Here is a 16,693-nt window from a genome sequence, read left to right on the forward strand (position 1 = left end):
ATCCGGGCTACCTGTCTCTCCTAATGTCCTACTGCGGCTTCCTGGCCAGAAGAAGAGAGAGTCCGCCCCCCGAGCTGAACCTCACAGTTTTTTATAGGGGTTTCTCCAGACGACTGATGTATGCTCTCATCTGAGTGCGTGTGTGGCGGTAATTGTTGAGAGTTGCGTTTTTTAAGCGTAAGCATCTTTTTCTGTACAAAATAGAACACGTACTTGCATAGCACATCCTATCTATGACCCACCTACCCCCTTCTGTGACCATATCTGACTGCTGATTAAGTGAATGCACTCTATCTTATGCATTTCTGAATTTTACTTATATTAAATGTTCATCCATTCAGCTAACGCGTTAATAAAACAGTCTTTCTATAATGTACTTGTAATAAATGTTAACTTACTCAGCTAACAAGTTAATAAAACCGTAATTAGCCTATAAGTAATAGTAAAACAAGCAACTATGCAAGCAGTTAACGGTATGTGTTATATGTTGTTAAAATAAGACAACACGTTCACATCGCTAGCACCCATATTCCATTGATTGCAATGCGTTATACTGTATATTGTAGGGAATCATATGAAATTGTCATGTGAAAAATATCCTTTTTATACTAAAAAAAAGTGTGATACATTTTGCAGAAATTCCCACTCAATTCTCATTCGCCCTTATTACACTGATTACAGTACAGTACACTGAAATCCTACTCAATTCTGAAGAGGCCCTTTCCTGCCATTCTTTGTCTTTTACATTTTGTAGCAAATTCTACTCTATTAAAAAACAAGCGGCATTTCTTTTCTAGTACAAAATGCACACATTTTGGATCAAATTTTCCCATATTATTTCAGATGGAACAGGCCGTTACATTTTCAATTCAAGAATAGGTGGCATCCCTTTTCAATTACAAAAAATGGGTCCCATTTTGTACGACCCCACAAAATTCGACAAAATGCTGTCAGCCACAAGGGGGCCTGTGTGTTTATTGCAATGTTTTTTTTCTTTTCTGCATGCCTGAAGATTTCTCGGCGTGACATGGCACTGTTTGAGATAAGCTGTTGTGTTCGTGGCGTCACATAACCAAACACGAGCGTCAGTTTAATACGTGTCTTTATTGAAATGCAAGGTTACATTTTCTTACAACACACAGCGGAATACAAAAGTTATTCAAATAAAAAAGAACACTGATATCACCCAAGGAGGACGCACCCATGTTGACATGTGCGAATGAATCAATTGGCGTCGCTTAACGTTATTAGTAAATGGAGCCCTCAGGAAACACTATTAAGTGCATAACATGGAAGGTGAGGACGTGTGCACACACAAATGTTTTCAATCCACTAATTCCACATATATTGTCATAATGTCGATTGTAACGTGCACGTAGGTGCGCTGTACATCCTAAAATCATTCAAACTGAACATCGTGTCACTTACTTTGGCACCTTTTTGTTTTAACTAAAAAGTCGACGTCCTCCCTAGTTAACAAAAATGTGTAAATGAGTCCCAGTTGTGGAATTGGACTACAATTTAGTCATGTATTCAGCTAGCCACAGCTTCTTTTGTTTGTGCCACCATTTAAGCAGAACACACATGCAAAAAAAATACTAAATTGACGTTGCAGACTATGTTTACATGCACATCCTAAATTGTTTTTACGTCCATTTGGATTCCAATGTTGGCATCTCTGTAGTGAAATGAAATGTGTTCATTAGCATTAGCATGCTCCAGCTTTGGCCACTGCAGCCAGCACACGGACACATTGCTGCACATGTAAACATAGCCACATAGACCCCCTACAGACCACCCCACCAACACTCCTTTTATCCAGACAGTATGCGTCACGCAAAATCAAATTTGACAGGCTTGCATATCACATTAGCGATACTTTTATTATTGCAGGGTTTTTTCCTAAACATTAAAGATCAGAATTAGGAGTCTTCAATGAAATGAAGATAATGAACAATTGATAACGGTGTATCGATAGGCAGAATCACATTTTGAGTTCAAAAAGCGTGTTTCAGTACATTTTGCCTCCTCGGTTACACATATATCATAATGTATCGTAGATGATTTTTCTTCCAATATACCGAATATCACGTAATTGCTGTATTCTGACACCAAAATATGTATCAAAGGCAATTTGTGCGATTAGTAATGGTGAGACAAACTTTGAGCATTGCTACGCCAGCGTTAGGTATCACATATTTAGTGCAACAAACGTGTATTTATACATTGTCGCCTCAGTTACATATCATAATGTATTGTCGTTTTTTTTTCTTCCAATACGTAATCACTGCATTGTGAAACCAAAATATGTATCGAAGACAATTTGTGCAATTAGTAGAAGTGGGGCAAATCAGTATGTAACGTTAGATAACACTTTTTGAGTTTAAAAAAATGTGTATCTGTACATTTTGCCTCTTCAGCTGCATATATATCATTGTGTATCGCAGGTGTTTTTTCTTCCAATATATGGAATATCACACAATCACTAAGTATCATAATGCTACTCAGTGGTCCCTGACTGCTAGTCTTTTTTAAAGCCAATCCTGCCAAATTTAATTTCATCTGAGGCCTACAGTCGCACCGCCTTCTTCAAGCGCTGACAAACACCAGGCGGGCGGAGTAGATGAGGTCGGCCAGGTAGAGGATGAAGTTGACGGCCGTGAGCACAGCCACCGCCATCAGCTTGTCCCACACGCACAACCCCTGTGTGATACCGCAGTTGGACGGCCGCTGCTTGGTGCCACCATGCTTAGGGTCAAAGTTGAAGATGGGCCAGACGATGGCGGCCGACAGGTAGAGGATCACGGCTAGCAGGGCGTAGGCGGACAAGAAGCGGGCGAAGGGGAAGGGCAGGCAGCCCGTGCACTCGCCCACACAGAGCAGGATGATGGCGGCTGACAGGATGAAGCAGATGCAGTAGACGGACATGCAGTACTTGAGAGCGTCGTGGCGGTCGTACAAGACAGGGTCGCTGATGAAGACGAAAATGATGCAGGCCACGAAGGTCTCGCACACCTTGAGCAGGCCGGGGGCGGTGGCCATGTAGCCGGCCACCTCGCCCGGGCGCGCCTTGCTGATGCTCACCTCGCTCATGTAGGCAATGGTGGCCAGGCAGGAGAAGACTGTGGACACGATGCGGTAGTCACGCACCTGGCTGGGCCCCATGGAGCCTTTCAGGTAGTAGAGAGGGAAGATGATGGAGGCGGACAGGCACAGCAAGGCAGCGTAGCAGGCGAAGGTGATGGGGAAGTTCTTCCAGGACACGGGGGCTCGGGTCTGCAGGCCAAACAGCTCCACCAGCAGGACCAGCAGGGTGCCAGCGAAGCTGAAGGCCCAGCAGAAGATGCACCAGTCACCTGTGCCATGGTACAGGCGCCCACCGTGGACGGCCACAGAGAAGGCTACGCAGGAGAAGACCAGCGCCGCCAGGCGGGTCCAGAGGAGGGGTGTAGAGTGGAGGACAATAGCCATGTTGCGAGTCCCTCAGATGTCAACCAGTAGACGCTCCGGTAGAACCTGGGAGGAGGCGAACACAATGAGCATCGGTCTCCATTAGATTTGTTATTTTACTTTAGCAATGATTTAATGGATATAATGGATTTTTATCATCCATCCATCCATTTTCTATACCGCGGGGGCATGCTGGAGCCTATCCCAGCTGACTTCGGGCGACAGGCGGGGCACACCCTGGACTGGTCGCCAGCCCATCGCAGGGCACATATAGACAAACAACCATTCACACTCACATTCATACCTATGGACAATTTAGAGTCTCCAATTAACCTAACATGCATGTTTTTGGAATGTGGGAGGAAACCGGATTACCTGGAAAAAAAAAACACGCATGCATGGGGAGAACATGCAAACTCCACACAGAAATGCCCTGGAGAGAATCGAACCCAGGTCTTCCCGATCTCCTGACTGTTGCTGTGTTGCTAACCACATGCTAACCACTACATGTAATACATGTATAATTAATGATCATTTCAACAACAAAAAACAAACAAATAAAAATAACTAATTAAACTAATTAATAAACTAATAAACTAATGAAAATAACTATTGTAATTAACAAAATTAAATAAAATGTAAATACTTTTTAAAAATTGTAACTTCCAGATAAAGTGGCATGTTCTTCTAAAACTAAATGTAACCATGTGTCATGTGTCCTATTTGTTGATGTTTAATGTCAACATGACTTTTAGCTGCATTATTTTTATATTACTGTATTTGGCTTTTGGCACATAACGCTCACTACTGCCCCCTACGGCTCGGCCGTCTTCCATATACTCTTCTGTGTGTCTTTTAACATAACTTCCTCAAAAAGAGAAAGTGTTTTCATCTCGAGCGTTGTTATAAACAAACAAAAAGCCAGCACATTTTAAGTAAATATGTGGTCTGCGTTCAGCACACAAACCACATATAAAGTCAACGTATTCCAATCGGGGACGATAAAACACGAGAAGTAACAGGCCTCCACCACACGGGGGCGACGCCTCTCTGCCTACAAACAGCCTACTTAGCATTGGCGCAAACACACAATGCTGTCATTGTGCTGGTTGTGACTGGTGAAAGCCTGCAAACACAAATAATGACTTCTCTGTGGTCACAACACATTTACATCTGCTTAAGTAATCTGTTGAGAACTTGACCCCCCCCCCCATCTCATTCTGGCCTCTTTTTTTATGACTAGTCTGCAAGTCATTCCTGCAAGGAGACTTGGCTGCCTCACTCTGACATTCCTACATGTTCATGTCCTCGGAGGCGGGCTTGGCTTGGCGTGGCGTGGCGCGGCACCCTCCACCCACCCCTCAGTTTATCTGTCAACATGGGCTGAATGAGGCCCCCCTCGCTTGGTCCACTACCAACGCCCTTGTCCCCTCTGAGAGACAGTCTGAATAAATATATTTATTGAAATTGATACTTGATAAACTGTGTGGGTTTTCAAGTTTTCACTGGCACCAAACTTTCTTCTAAGTTCCTTGCAAACATGACAAATGCAACAATAAAGAGTTTTTTTCCCTGAAAAGCAGCCAATGTTCCCAAACATTCCTGAGTGGAATGCTCTCAAAAGTTCTCCAAAGTCATATAGTAAAAGTAAAAAATAGTAGGCCACACCCACGCTGTGCTTGGGGTATCCGCCCTCTTCCTCCGGCCGCTACTGCCGCCAACGCTCACATAAATAAGACACCGCCCAGCTGCCCGCCGTAAGATTTATAGTCAATGAGACTCACTTGTACCAAAATGTATATTTTTCACGGAGTGATGATGTCAGACTTTCCATGCCCCTCTTATGACAGACATCACGTGGCGTCAGGCTAAAGTAGTGCTCAGAGACTGCAGTGCAGTCGGAGCCTCCCTTACTCCCCGAAAAACCAATTTTCTGGTGTTCTACTCACCACAGACTCTAGAATCTATTCATTTTTGCTTTATTTATTTATTTATTTTTATCAAGCTGCTTCGCCTCCCCTGAAGTCATCTTTGAGAGCCATTAGCTAGGCTAAAGTTAGAAGCTAAGCTTATCAGATTCACATTGTTAGGACTTCTTTCTGCAAGAAGATTAAAGGTTGAAACATAACAAAGGTGGCTCCATGTTAGCATTAGTAACATGTTCCATTGTAAAAATCTGGCGTACTTACGCTTGTGTCATCAATTTGAGAGGATAGGATTAGGATTGCTCTTGGCCTTTGTATGTTATATTCTGTTCTCTAAGAAAACTGACAGAAACATTGATAAGTTGCATTTTCAAGGGCTGCTTGTCACAGCCCTTTATGGGGCATTATGATGTCAGAGGCTTTCATGTGCAGCCTTGAAAGGACGTTATTGCAGCTGAATGTCATGATGACCCCTAAAAGAACAAAAACACAGCACTTAAAAAGCCTGTAATGCAGGCATGGCCATATTTTTCCAGCAGGGGCTGCATACTGAAAAATCAAAGCATGTGCTTTAATATGTTTATACACGTTTTTATATTGTGTAAAAAGGCTACAAAAAAGCATTACACAGTATGTATAAATTATCAGTACTATCAACATTTCAGCCTGTTTCATTTTTGCTGTATATTTTCCATTTTTGCTGGGTTTGTTGTTGTTTTTTTTTTTTTTTTTTTACAATGTGCCATGGGTTAGTAGAAAATGAACCGCGGGCAATTTCTGCACTTTGTTCACTCCTGGTCTAGCTACCTGTCAACACTTGTCTTCTTTCCCGGCGCACTCCCATTTTAATAGTTTCCTGTAGTTTTACCATATTTCATGAAAAATGATGGGGGTTTCTGGTGGACATTTTGGTGGAAATTTCCCCTATTTTCGCATTTGTAAATACACAGGACTTGATGGAAACTGTCCTTTGTGCCAATAGATGGTAATCACATGAGGCGTGGATGTTGACAGTGGCGTCGGAACTTTATCTCAGCCATGGGAAGGATGTAAATTTTGGGGCACATCATCAGTAGCGCACTTTTGAATCAGAGGGTGTTTCTGCCTTTCGACAGTAGACACCCTCATCAAAGGTGGCCAACTACAGGGTGATCAAGGCTGAGCCTGTGTCCCATACCCAATCATGAGTAAAGTAGTGCCTGGAAGTTGAGTGGTTGCAGTGAGATCCCAACTTGGGACCAAAAACCGAGTGGTCGCTCAGCCTCCCCCTCCCCCCACACCCTATCCTTAGGTAAGAGCAAGAAGGAAGGGGGCAGATTTTAAATTTCATTAGGGTCGTCAGGTTGGCATCCTCCTTCATTGGTGTTTCCATGATAGGCCGACTGATAGGCCCATGAAACCTCCAGAGAGCTCATCGGCAACACCTGCTGTCCCAGGTATGCCCCCATTCCGGAAAGGTTTTCCTATTTTCAAATGCAAATGTTGACAGCTATTGTGTTGTAGCTAATGTCAAGCATTTTTCAGCAGGCTTTTTGTTTGTTTAGAACAGCGTTGGAGGTGATATCATATAACACCAGCAGCAGGCCAGCATATAACACCACTCACCGTCACTAGGGGCTTACTTGCACGCTATCTGAGGATTGCTATGATGGGCTGTGATGTAATGAATGTATTGTATATAGATTTGTATGTTGTATATGGCAAAATTGGTTGCATAGTTTGCTTGGACCCCACACAGTGTATCCTCCCCCAGACAGACACCCATCACCCAATTGGCACCACAGGCGCCTTGACTCCCCATTCCCAGTTTTCCCTCGGAACACCTCCAAACAGACAGAGCGGTCTTGTTTACATTAGTCCCATTAGACACCTACTTAACTGTAGCAAGCATGCACTCATGGCTGCAGGGATGGAGGGAGCAAAAGGAGGTGAAAAAGAGGGCAGGAAGAGGATGGAGGGTGTGGGGTGGGGAAGTCGGGGGGGGCAGCGAGAAAACTGGAAGGGAGGAACCCGGGGAAGCCCTGAGTTTGAGCCACATGAGCTACACACACACACACACGTATGTTATAAGGCTGGTGATGGAGTGAATAGCAGAGCAGTGACTCACTATGGGGGCCTCTTCCCTTGCAGCACCCCCCCTCCCCCCAACACACACACACGTTATTCCATATCAAATTTTCCAACTTACTGATGTGTTCCAGATGCTCTCGCCTAACAACTTTTTTTGTCACTTCGGCCAACTTCTCTTCACTTCTCCTTTCTTTCCCTTCCCTCCTCCTCCCCACCATCCCCACTCCCATCTTTCAGGCCACCAATTACACGTCACGTCAAACCACTCCAAATATGTCGTAGGGTAGTCATGGAAAAGGCCGGCCCCTTCCCCAGGAAAAAAAAGGTGGCGGGAAAAGGCAACTTTTCACATGGAAAACATGTACACACACATACACGGAGGGTGGGGGACGAGGGGGGGTACTTCCCCAAATGGACAAGGGCTGAAAATAGTCGACATGCAGGTCTCAGGGCTCAGGACAGCAAACAGGACGTGACACCCTGTTGCACATGCAGGCGGGGTCATTTGCTTTGGTCACCACAGCAACACAAGGGCTAACCTGATTTCATCCGTAATTGACTTACACACACAGGCTATTTGGTGGAGCGTCCCACGGCAGGGTTTATGTGCAGGGAGGAAGAAGCCTATTGTGCACTTAGATCGCTACATGACCTAAATAAATCCTTCACTGGAACACATGTTTTTTTTTTCATGGAGGGGGAGGCTGATGGACGCAAAAGTTTGTGGTGAGCTTCCAAAAGCTACAAAATGGTAAACATCCGGAAAAAGGCCTTAAGTTTGTGGTGTTTAGTTATGCCAGGTGCATGTGGACAATGCAACTAAGTCAATAACGTTGTATTGTAATTTGTAATGTCGGTGGGACAGTGTTGCTTTTTAGGCCCGTGCATGCAGGGGTTCATTCATTAAGAGTATATAGTGGAGGTGGGTGTGCCGCCAGCCGCGCCCTGCAGCCATTTCACACACACACACACACACACGCACACACACACACAGATTCAGTTTGTTCAACACACACACACACACCTCCATGCACATTTTAAGTAAAAACACAAGCAACGAGTAAAAAAAAACAGCACTATTTGTCACTATTCTTGATTAACTCTCCACTACTAGCTGTTTACTACACACACCAGTGGCATCTTTACTCACAACTTGTTTTGTCTAAAGTTAAACTTTGTCCTCATGCAGTCCTAACTAGAAACATTCCCATATGAAGAGGAGTAATGCGAAAAACAAAATGTTCCATCAGACAAGATGCAACAAGTTCTTTACCTTGTGTGCTGGGCTGCAGCGTCTCACACAACCATCCAGCGGTGGAGAGTCTCACAGAGAGAGAGAAGCTCCTAGCAGCAGCACTCCCACTTGACTTCCTCACAGGCTCCCTCCTCCCCGCCCAGACCACCAAATTAGGTATCAAATGTCTGCACCGTTATTCACATCTGTACATGCACGGTCCCTCCTCCTCCTCCTCCTCCTCCATGGTCACCCCAGAGACTGTTTAACATGGGCAATGTGGTGCACAAGTTCACCACATGTAATACTTTTCATCCACTGTCAAGTACACTTACTTATTTTTCTTGGAAAGCCATGACAACAACAAGCAATCCCAGGCCACTTCATTAGGTACACAGTTAAAACAAGAGTTGGAGCAGATTTGTGGTTTTAGCTAGACTACAGGGTGTCTCTAAAGTCTGGACTTATAATATATACATAATATATATGCATGATCCAAAAAAATGGAATAGGATTTATTAATAATTAAATCGTGAATTAAATAAATAATTGTTTTAAAAATTAATTACATATTTTTAATTATTAAAAAAATACAAAATTTGGTATATAATAATATTAATAATTCATGACAATAATCTTCATTTTATTTTATCATTTGTGGTTTTACCAATATTACAGTGTGTCCCTAAAGTCTGGACTTACACATAAATAATACAAAAAAAGTTGAATATAAGTAATATGAAATAAATAATTTACAATTTAATAAATTTAAAAAAAAATTATTAATTAACAAAATAAACACAATTACAAATGTCATGATGATAATTCTTCATTTAAAAATTCTTTATATAAAAATAAGTTAAAATACGTTGTTTTTTTGTTTTTTTTATTATTATCATTAGAATCGTGATTTTAACACTACTGTACTACAGGGTATCCCTAATGTCCGGACTTATAATGAGCACATATAGTATAAAACCATGCATGATACAAAAATTGTTTTTATATTTTTATAATTGGTCATATATGCAGTTTATATATGCATCATCATATATGCATCAGTGGCAAGTATTCACATTATGCTCAAATGGCATGCAGTGAACCATTCTTAAGACTTGTTAAAAAATAAACCCATAATTTTTTATTTAAATGCTAAGCATATTATTTGCATGTATGATTTTTTAATAGTTTATATAGTCTTGACTTCTGATTTTCAACTAATTTCTTTTTTAAAAATACATTTGAATAATAAGAGTTGTATGACGGGAAAGCCAGGATTTACAATACTTCAGTGCAAGCGTTTCCTGTCAGCGCTGAATGGAAATTCCAGCTAATACTGTTACTAATGTGTTTGACTTCTGCACAAAGTGGAACGTTTTCTGTTGAAAGTGTTGTAATCTTCATTTCTTTCTTCTGCGGCACGGTTGTGAAAAGTTATCATGTCACTTATTGCTCCATCCTGACTCACTGTGACTGTTTATCAACGTTGCCTAGCAACTACTCTACGTTTCCCTAAACAATCCTCGTCATTTAGTTAGTGCACCGTTTCCCTAAACTATTTCAAACAAAGGGAGCGAGTGAGCCAGAGAAGAATAGTCTGTCATGCACATTCCCTGCAGATTGATTAAATTGTCTTAAATTGAATTCTGCCATTATTTTCTATACGTGAGATGCATTAATTTGTCAGTGGTGCAATTGTTCTTATTACTAATAGTTGGATGCCCATCGGAATGAATAAAAAATATTGCATGTTGGAGTAATATTTTGGTTATAAAAATGTATATTTGTAAATACAGCAAAAATTAACAGTGCTTTGATTGGAATTAAAAAATATGAATATTTAGTATATTATTATTTACATTTTATATTGTATTTTATAGCGTACTGTATTTTTTCCACTAAATGCTAGACAGACAAAAAACTAAACATTTAAATTAAACAGTCAACTTGTTTTGAACGAGGCAGCTATACTGCTTTTGGAAATGACTTTTTGATGACGTCAGAACGCGACCCTTTTTCTGTATGACGTCATTTTTGAGCGACATTCCGTTCCAGCGGAAGGTTAGAGGAAATTTAATCATGGCGTCCGGAGCAGGAGAGACACCCAGTGGGCACGACCCTGAACTAGACGAATTACTGGACAGTAAGGTTAAAATTTACATATATAAAATCAACCTTACAACAGGAAGTTAATGTAGTCACTTTTTGTCCGTAGAAAGTGTCGCATTTTTGTTTGTTAGGCCGTTTTGTGCTCCGTTGTCTCCGAACCCGGTGAAGCTGATGTCAAACTAACTTTTCAGTTGAAGCGTACTAGTGTTTGTTTAAATGTGTTTTTATTTATTATTACAATGATCGGCTGTCACGCATAAGCACATGAGATGCTCATTCACTTGTTACAGTATAAAGATAATTCCAAGTAGAATGTCACAGTGCAAAGTGCATTGTGGCGCATTGTCAGGCATTAGTTTTTTATCATTAGTGTGTTGCTTGGTTTACTTTTAGGTGCGTTGGATGACTTTGACAAACCATGTGCCCCTCTGCCTCCTGGACCCAAAGCTCAATCCTCCTCTTCCAGCCATGGAGCAGAGAAGGTGCGTTTTTGCTGACCAAGACAATTATTTTGGATCTTCTTGTCATTTGGTCTAAAACATCTTTGAGCCTAAGCCTGACAGTTTGCAGCTGTGACATCAAAGTGGCCAGTTACCACCAAAACACACTCAAAAATGTATCTTCTCGCACAGCCGCCGCCACTGCTTGAGGACTGCAAGCTCTTCGAGACGCTGTTTGAGGGCAACATGGCGACCCAAGCCCAGCAGGAGTGGGAGAAAGCCATGACCGAGCTGGCCCAGGAGGAGCCCGACCTGCTCCAGCACTTTCAAAAACTCTCAGAAGCGGCCGGCAAAGTTGGTGAGTTGAATTACCCGCTTGTTTTAAAATGTTTTGTTTGCAATGGTGCATTTATTCCACGCAGGTACTGACACTGCCTCCCAACAAGAGTTCACCTCCTGCCTCAAGGAAACTCTCCGTGGCCTCGCCAAGAATGCAGACAACCTACAGGTGCAAACCATCTGTTCACAAGTTCACCCACCAGTGGTCACTTACTCTTGTTTTCCTGCAGACTTCGGGACTCGCTGGAGACGATCTCGTCAAAGCTCTGGAAGGCTTGGGCTTGGACGAGAGTGGCGAGGCCGGCGGCGGCGGTGATGATGGCAACATCCTTCCCATCATGCAATCCATCATGCAGAATCTTCTTTCCAAGGAGGTGCTTTACCCGTCCCTTAAAGAGATTACGACTAAGGTTGGTATCAGTTTCAATTTGAGATGAACAGACTACTGCGTTCACTCTGATGTGTGATATGATGTATGACTTGTCACAGTATCCAGAGTGGTTGGAGGCCAACAAGGCCAGTCTGAGCTTGGAGGACTTCCAGCGCTATGAGCAGCAGGCCAAGATTATGGGAGAAATCTGCCTGCAATTTGAGAAGGAGGAAGACAAGGAAGGTGCATTTGAAAGCATCATGGACCTTATGCAGAAGGTGAGAGAGATCCATCTAAGTGTACTTCGCTGGTCAGATACTAAACCGCAGTCATTTGACAGTGAAAATGCAAAAGTTCCAAAAACTCACAATGTACAACAGAGTTCCTGTGCACTGATATCACATTGATTTTGCTGACAGCTACAAGACCTTGGCCAACCTCCCAAAGAGCTAGCTGGAGACGCGGTAAGTTTCCGCTCAAGAAACATTGTTTTCATCCAATGGAGTGTTTCCCAACCTTTAATGAGCCAGGCACCTATTTTACATTAGAAAAATCTCACAACACACACCATGACTTCTCCTGTTGCATGAATGGCAACAGGTGGATACACAGGTCAGTTATGTACCTTCTGACATCTAGTGGAAGAGCATTTAATTGTTTTGCCTGTCACCTTCCGTCTCTGGCGTAGATAGATGAACAAAGATACATTATTTGCAGTAAATAAATTCTATATGATTGCCTATGGCATACCTGATGATCTCACACGGTACACTAATGTGCCGCGGCACAGTGGTTGGGAAACACTATTGTATGTGAAGTGGACCCGATATCGGTTTCCGGGAGGTTACATTCATTCGTCATATAAGTGCAAGAAGAGGTTGAGTGTTAATAGTAAAACTTTCAAAACAAGAACATGCATTGCAGGCCTTATGTTTGATGAGTACCACTTTGGAAAAGACAAAACAAAAAATGACCAAATATAGACTGAGAGGTGAAGGAGATCATTTCATCCTACCTTATTAGAATTTTGGATGATATTTTGATTGAACTTTTTGGGTTGAATTCAGAGTTGTTTAAGCATGAAACCATTGCGAGGTTCCAGTTTAGTCTCTCGCAGAGCTGCAATCTGTGTACGGCAGGGGTAGATGATGTCGTCTAATCGACCCTGATGCATGTACAGTATATGTGATGTTTAGAAATTTGCAGAGTTGCAATGCCATCTTTTGTACGGCGTTTTAACAACAAGCTAAATTCACAGACAGTCCCATTATAATGTGTATGATTCAGGGTGAACAAATAGCCCTAAATCTATTTGTGGTGGTCCAAATTTATTTTTGGTGGGCCGCCACAAATAAATTACTGTATGGGAAACACTTGTATATTGTACATTTTGTTTTTTTAAAATATGACATCATTTTCATTTCGTTGCAGCCTCCTGGCTTAAACTTTGATATAGAGTCCCTCAATCTCCCAGGAGCTCTCGGTGCCGGGGCGGCAGAGCAGTGCTCTGTCATGTGACAAGGCAGCGTCTCACTCCGAGCACAGACAGCGACGCAACCAAATGTGTGTGCGTGGCGATTGCGGCGGGGATGAGGATGTTGTTAATGTTGAAGATGAAACAAACGTCTGGTGAGAGCGTGACAGTGACGCGGTCCACGTTGGCCTTCGCATCCAAAATGAAACCGATGTGGAGGAGGCTGGGAGAATCCAACACGCATACACACACGTCTGTTAAAGCCACTCACATGAGAACATTTTAACATCTGACTTTTTAAATTTTAACTGCATTCCCTCCAAATGAGTGTACTAAACACTGTCCCTGTGTAACGGCATTTAAAAATACTGTAAAGTCAAGTCAACATGCTTCTTTGTTTTGTATAGTCTCATCATGGCACCGAAAATGATCAAACAACAACAAGGTTAGTGTTGTTCCAGTGTGATCTTCCTTAAACATTTGTCTTTGTGCTGGATTTGCAACAAGTTACATTCTTAATGTAACTGAATACTTTGTAATTATTCAATGCATTAGAGAAAACATTTAAGAATTCATGGTTCCCTCAATGTAATATTTCCTCAAGTGTTCCCATTTGGAGGTAATGATCTAAAGTGATTGAGATGATTCCTGACTGCCTTTTTTGCTTTGCTTTCATCAAGTGTAGGGTTACTGTGTAAACTGCTCCCCTTGAGCCACCACGTTTTTTTTTTTTAAATCGTGAAGATTGATGTTTGATTTCAGCAGGTCTATGAAGTTACAACCTCCATAGTGCTAACTATAGCTCCTTTTTGTGTGTGTGGGGGTGTGTGTGTGTACACCCCAGATTAAAAGGTACAATACATTAGCAAATGCCTTAAAATCCTGAGCACTTTGTGGATTGAACTGGCCAGGCACCATTATAAGGTTGTTCATCTGTGTGACTATAGAGACAGATCCAAAAATCACAGAGCAAGTAAACCAGCAGGCTGGCATCAGTTTGTGGAATAAAGCGGTCGTTGCAAAGGATGTGGTCGGCTGTGCAGAGAAAAGGTTGGCAGTGTGCACCTTCCATCGTGCAATCCATTCCACACCGGGTCCAAACTAGCATGCCCCGTGGTTTTGTTTTGCTAACAAATATACAATTTTTTTGCCCAGTTTTGTAAATACACTAAATAAATGATACGATGATGATGATAATTAAAGTGTGTTTGTGAATTATTCGTCTGTGTTGACTTTACTTTGATTTTGTCACTATGCATCTTAATATATATGTGCAGGATAAAACCATAAAACGTGCATTCTCTGAGATTATGCTAGGGGTGTCAAAAATAATGGTAACTTTAAATACATTAAATTTCTTTGTATAATTAATGCATGCACATATACAGTGTTTGCACCTTTCCTGATTTTTTTTGGAAGGTTTGTCACTTAAATGTTTCAGATCATCAATCGATGTCAATGACAACACAACTGAACATAAATGAAGTTTTAAAATGAAACTTTATTATTAAGGGAGAAAAAAAAGTCCAAACCTACATGGCCCTGTGTGAAAAAGTGCCCCCTAAACCTAATAACTGGTTGGACCACGCTTAGCAACAACTGCAATCAAGCGTTTGTGATAACTTGCAATGAGTCTCTTACAGCGCTGTGGAGGAATTTCGGCCCACTCATTTTTGCGGAATTGTTGTAATTCAGCCACATTGGAGGGTTTTCCAACATGAAGTGCCTTTTTAAGGTCATGCCACAGCATCTCAATAGGATTCAGGTCAGGACTTTGACTAGGCCACTCCAAAGTCTTCATTTTGTTTTTCTTCAGCCATTCAGAGGTGGACTTGCTGGTGTGTTTTGGATCATTGTCCTGCTGCAGAACCCAAGTTGGTTTCAGCTTGAGGTCACAAACAGATGGCTGGACATTCTCCAAGATTTTTTAGTAGACAGCAGAATTCATGGTTCCGTTTGTCACACAAGTCTTCCAGGTCCAAAACTGCCCCAGACCTTGATGTTCTTTTTCTGAAATGCAATGTTACCTTTACGCCCGATGTAATGTGACACACACCTTCCAAGAAGCTCTTCTTTTGTCTCGTCAGACCACAGAGTATTTTCACCAAAGGTCTTGGGGATCATCAGTGTTTTCTGGCACCTTATCTCTAAGGGAGAGCCCACTCCACTGAGAAAACTCATTTTGGCTGCTTATACCTGCTAACTTGTCCTTTGTGTCACTACCCAAAGCTCATGACCATAGGTGAGGGTAAGAATATAGATCAACCGGTAAACTGAGAGCTTTGCCTTTCGGCTCAGGTCCCTCTTCACCACAATGGACTGATCACTGCAGACGACGCACCAATTTGCCTATCAAACTCGTGCTCTGTGCTTCCCTCACACGTGAACAAGACCCAGAGGTACTTAAACTCCTCCACTTGGGGCAGGATTTTGTCCCTGTCCCGGAGATGGCACTCCATACTTTTCCGGGCAAGAACCATGGACTTGGAGGTGCTGATTCTCATCCCAGCCGCTTCACACTCCGCTGCGAACCAATCCAGTCAGATTTGAAGGTCACGGCTTGATGATGCCACCAGGACCACATCATCTGCAAAGAGCAGAGAACCAATCCTGCAGCAACCAAACCGGCACCCCTCAACACAATGGCTGCGTCTAGAAATTTTGTCCATAAAAGTAATGAACAGAATCGGTGACAAGGAGCAGCCCTCACTGGAAATGGGTCTGACTTATTGCCGGCAATGCGAAACAAACTGACACCGTTCATAAAGGGAAGGAACAGCTTGAATTAGGTCATCCGGTACCCCATATTCCCAGAGCACTCCCCACAGAATTCCTCAAGGAACACGGTTGAATGCCTTCACCAAGTCCACAAAACACATGTAGACTGGTTGGGCAAACTCCCATGCACCGACCCTGCCGAGAGTATAGAGCTGGTCCACAGTTCCATGACCAGGACGAAAACCACACAGCTCCTCCTGAATCTGAGATTCAACTATCCAGCAGATTCTCCTCTCCAGAAACCCTGAATAAACCTTACCAGGAAGGCTGAGAAGAGTGATCCCACAATAGTTGGAACACACCCTCCGTTCCCCCTTCTTAAAAGGGGTACCACCACCCCAGTCAGCCAATTCAGAGGCACCGCCCCCAATGTCCATGTGATGCTACAAAGTCATGTCAACCAAGACACGTCCACACCATCCAGGGTCTTAAGAAACTCCAGGCAAATCTCATCCACCCCCTGAGGCCTGCAGTTCTTTGGATGTTGTTGTGGAGGCTTTTGTG

At 42.6% G+C, this 16,693-nt stretch overlaps 2 protein-coding genes across 2 annotated transcripts; one reads left to right on the plus strand and one right to left on the minus strand.

Moving 5' to 3' along the window:
- Positions 1-1,085: 1,085 nt before the first annotated feature.
- On the minus strand, positions 1,086-8,845 carry myadmb (myeloid associated differentiation marker b). The gene is made up of 2 exons (XM_054766874.1): positions 8,719-8,845; positions 1,086-3,516 (listed from the first exon to the last, which is right to left on the minus strand). Exon 2 carries the CDS (start codon positions 3,469-3,471, stop codon positions 2,590-2,592), a length of 882 nt encoding a protein of 293 aa, XP_054622849.1. The 5' UTR covers positions 3,472-3,516; positions 8,719-8,845; the 3' UTR covers positions 1,086-2,589.
- Positions 8,846-10,711: 1,866 nt separating this feature from the next.
- Positions 10,712-14,607, plus strand: pex19 (peroxisomal biogenesis factor 19). The gene is made up of 8 exons (XM_054767513.1): positions 10,712-10,822; positions 11,182-11,270; positions 11,421-11,586; positions 11,651-11,736; positions 11,798-11,977; positions 12,057-12,215; positions 12,357-12,401; positions 13,369-14,607. Exons 1-8 carry the CDS (start codon positions 10,759-10,761, stop codon positions 13,453-13,455), a joined length of 876 nt encoding a protein of 291 aa, XP_054623488.1. The 5' UTR covers positions 10,712-10,758; the 3' UTR covers positions 13,456-14,607.
- Positions 14,608-16,693: the final 2,086 nt, after the last annotated feature.

This window comes from Dunckerocampus dactyliophorus, chromosome 2 (assembly GCF_027744805.1).
Source record: "Dunckerocampus dactyliophorus isolate RoL2022-P2 chromosome 2, RoL_Ddac_1.1, whole genome shotgun sequence".
Classification (NCBI taxonomy): domain Eukaryota; kingdom Metazoa; phylum Chordata; class Actinopteri; order Syngnathiformes; family Syngnathidae; genus Dunckerocampus; species Dunckerocampus dactyliophorus.